This window comes from Galeopterus variegatus, unplaced genomic scaffold (assembly GCF_000696425.1).
Source record: "Galeopterus variegatus unplaced genomic scaffold, G_variegatus-3.0.2 Scaffold2381, whole genome shotgun sequence".
In the NCBI taxonomy this organism is placed as follows: Eukaryota; Metazoa; Chordata; class Mammalia; order Dermoptera; family Cynocephalidae; genus Galeopterus; species Galeopterus variegatus.
Genome location: NW_007728492.1, coordinates 12395 through 13468, shown reverse-complemented (window position 1 = coordinate 13468; position 1074 = coordinate 12395). Strand labels below are relative to the sequence as shown.

Here is a 1074-nt window from a genome sequence, read left to right as displayed (position 1 = left end):
TAGGTACCACCGTGAGGGGAGGGAGGTTGGGGGTGCAAAATGAAGCAATTAAACTTAGAATCAAATTTTTGTAAACAAGAGTTAGTAGCACAGTGGCACAGTAGATTGTCAAGGAAAATGATGGGAATGGGTACAGAGTCACCGGCCTTGCGTGTGTAGTCTTGCCAGCTACAAGGGAGGGACTCTGTCACTCAGGAGTCGACCTTCTTGTTAATTAAAACCGAGCAGCAGGTGAGCAGCCCGTCCACCTTTTCCAGTTCAGATTGGCTCACGGGGATCAGCATATGGTCCTTCAGTTTCTCATAAACCTACAGTGGGAATCCAGGGGAAAGGAAAGAAGGATGATCCATTTCTACCTGTTTTACCACTGGCTGTAAAGAATTAATTCAGTTTATAGGTCTAGGCTTTTCATTCATTTAATCCCCAAGATACACATGCAGTGTAGACCACACATGTGCCCACAGCCATCCCCTCAGAGCTAGGGGCAATTGGTTAACCACTAGCTTTATGCCTTAACCTCAAAGCCAAAGATGTGTCAGAAATATGGTTGTTACTAGAGATGCCTTTACTCTGCCATTGTCATTGCTAGATTAAGTGATACGTGAAAAGTCGGTGGCCATGTGTTCAGTCTGAATATTACTCTCTCTCCACACTTAACAACCTGCTAGACTATACTTTAATGTTTTTTTCCTTACCAACACCACTGGAAAAATTTGACAAAATATAGTTTAAGTGAAGTATTTCAAGTCAAACTGCTTTTAAATTACAGGTGTGAACTTTATAGCATCTTTTGACACTAATAGAAAGCATATGTCAAGAATTCAAATTAACAGGCCATAGATTTTTCTCTGATGATCAAACAAAGCACATTTTTTTAAAACAAAAGCACTTGAAAACACACCACGTAGAGACAATCTACCATGCTTCTTTACGAAGCACTGTGTTCCTTAAAATTCAGTGGTTAATTATGAGTTCTGGAGCCAGAGAGTTGGGTTCCAAACCCAGTTCTGCCAACTTACTAATTAAAGTATGATTTTAAGTGACATCCTCTCTGAGCCTCAGTTTACTTCTCTG

At 40.7% G+C, this 1074-nt stretch overlaps 1 protein-coding gene across 1 annotated transcript in view; it reads right to left on the bottom strand.

Moving 5' to 3' along the window:
* Nucleotides 1-65: 65 nt before the first annotated feature.
* Nucleotides 66-1074, bottom strand: part of LOC103597658 (N(G),N(G)-dimethylarginine dimethylaminohydrolase 1-like) — a 10326-nt gene continuing 9317 nt past the window's right edge. The window contains exon 3 of the mRNA XM_008581525.1: nt 66-308. Within this exon, the coding sequence (XP_008579747.1) occupies nt 192-308 (117 nt within the window). The 3' untranslated portion in view covers nt 66-191. The remainder of the gene's footprint in view (nt 309-1074) is intronic.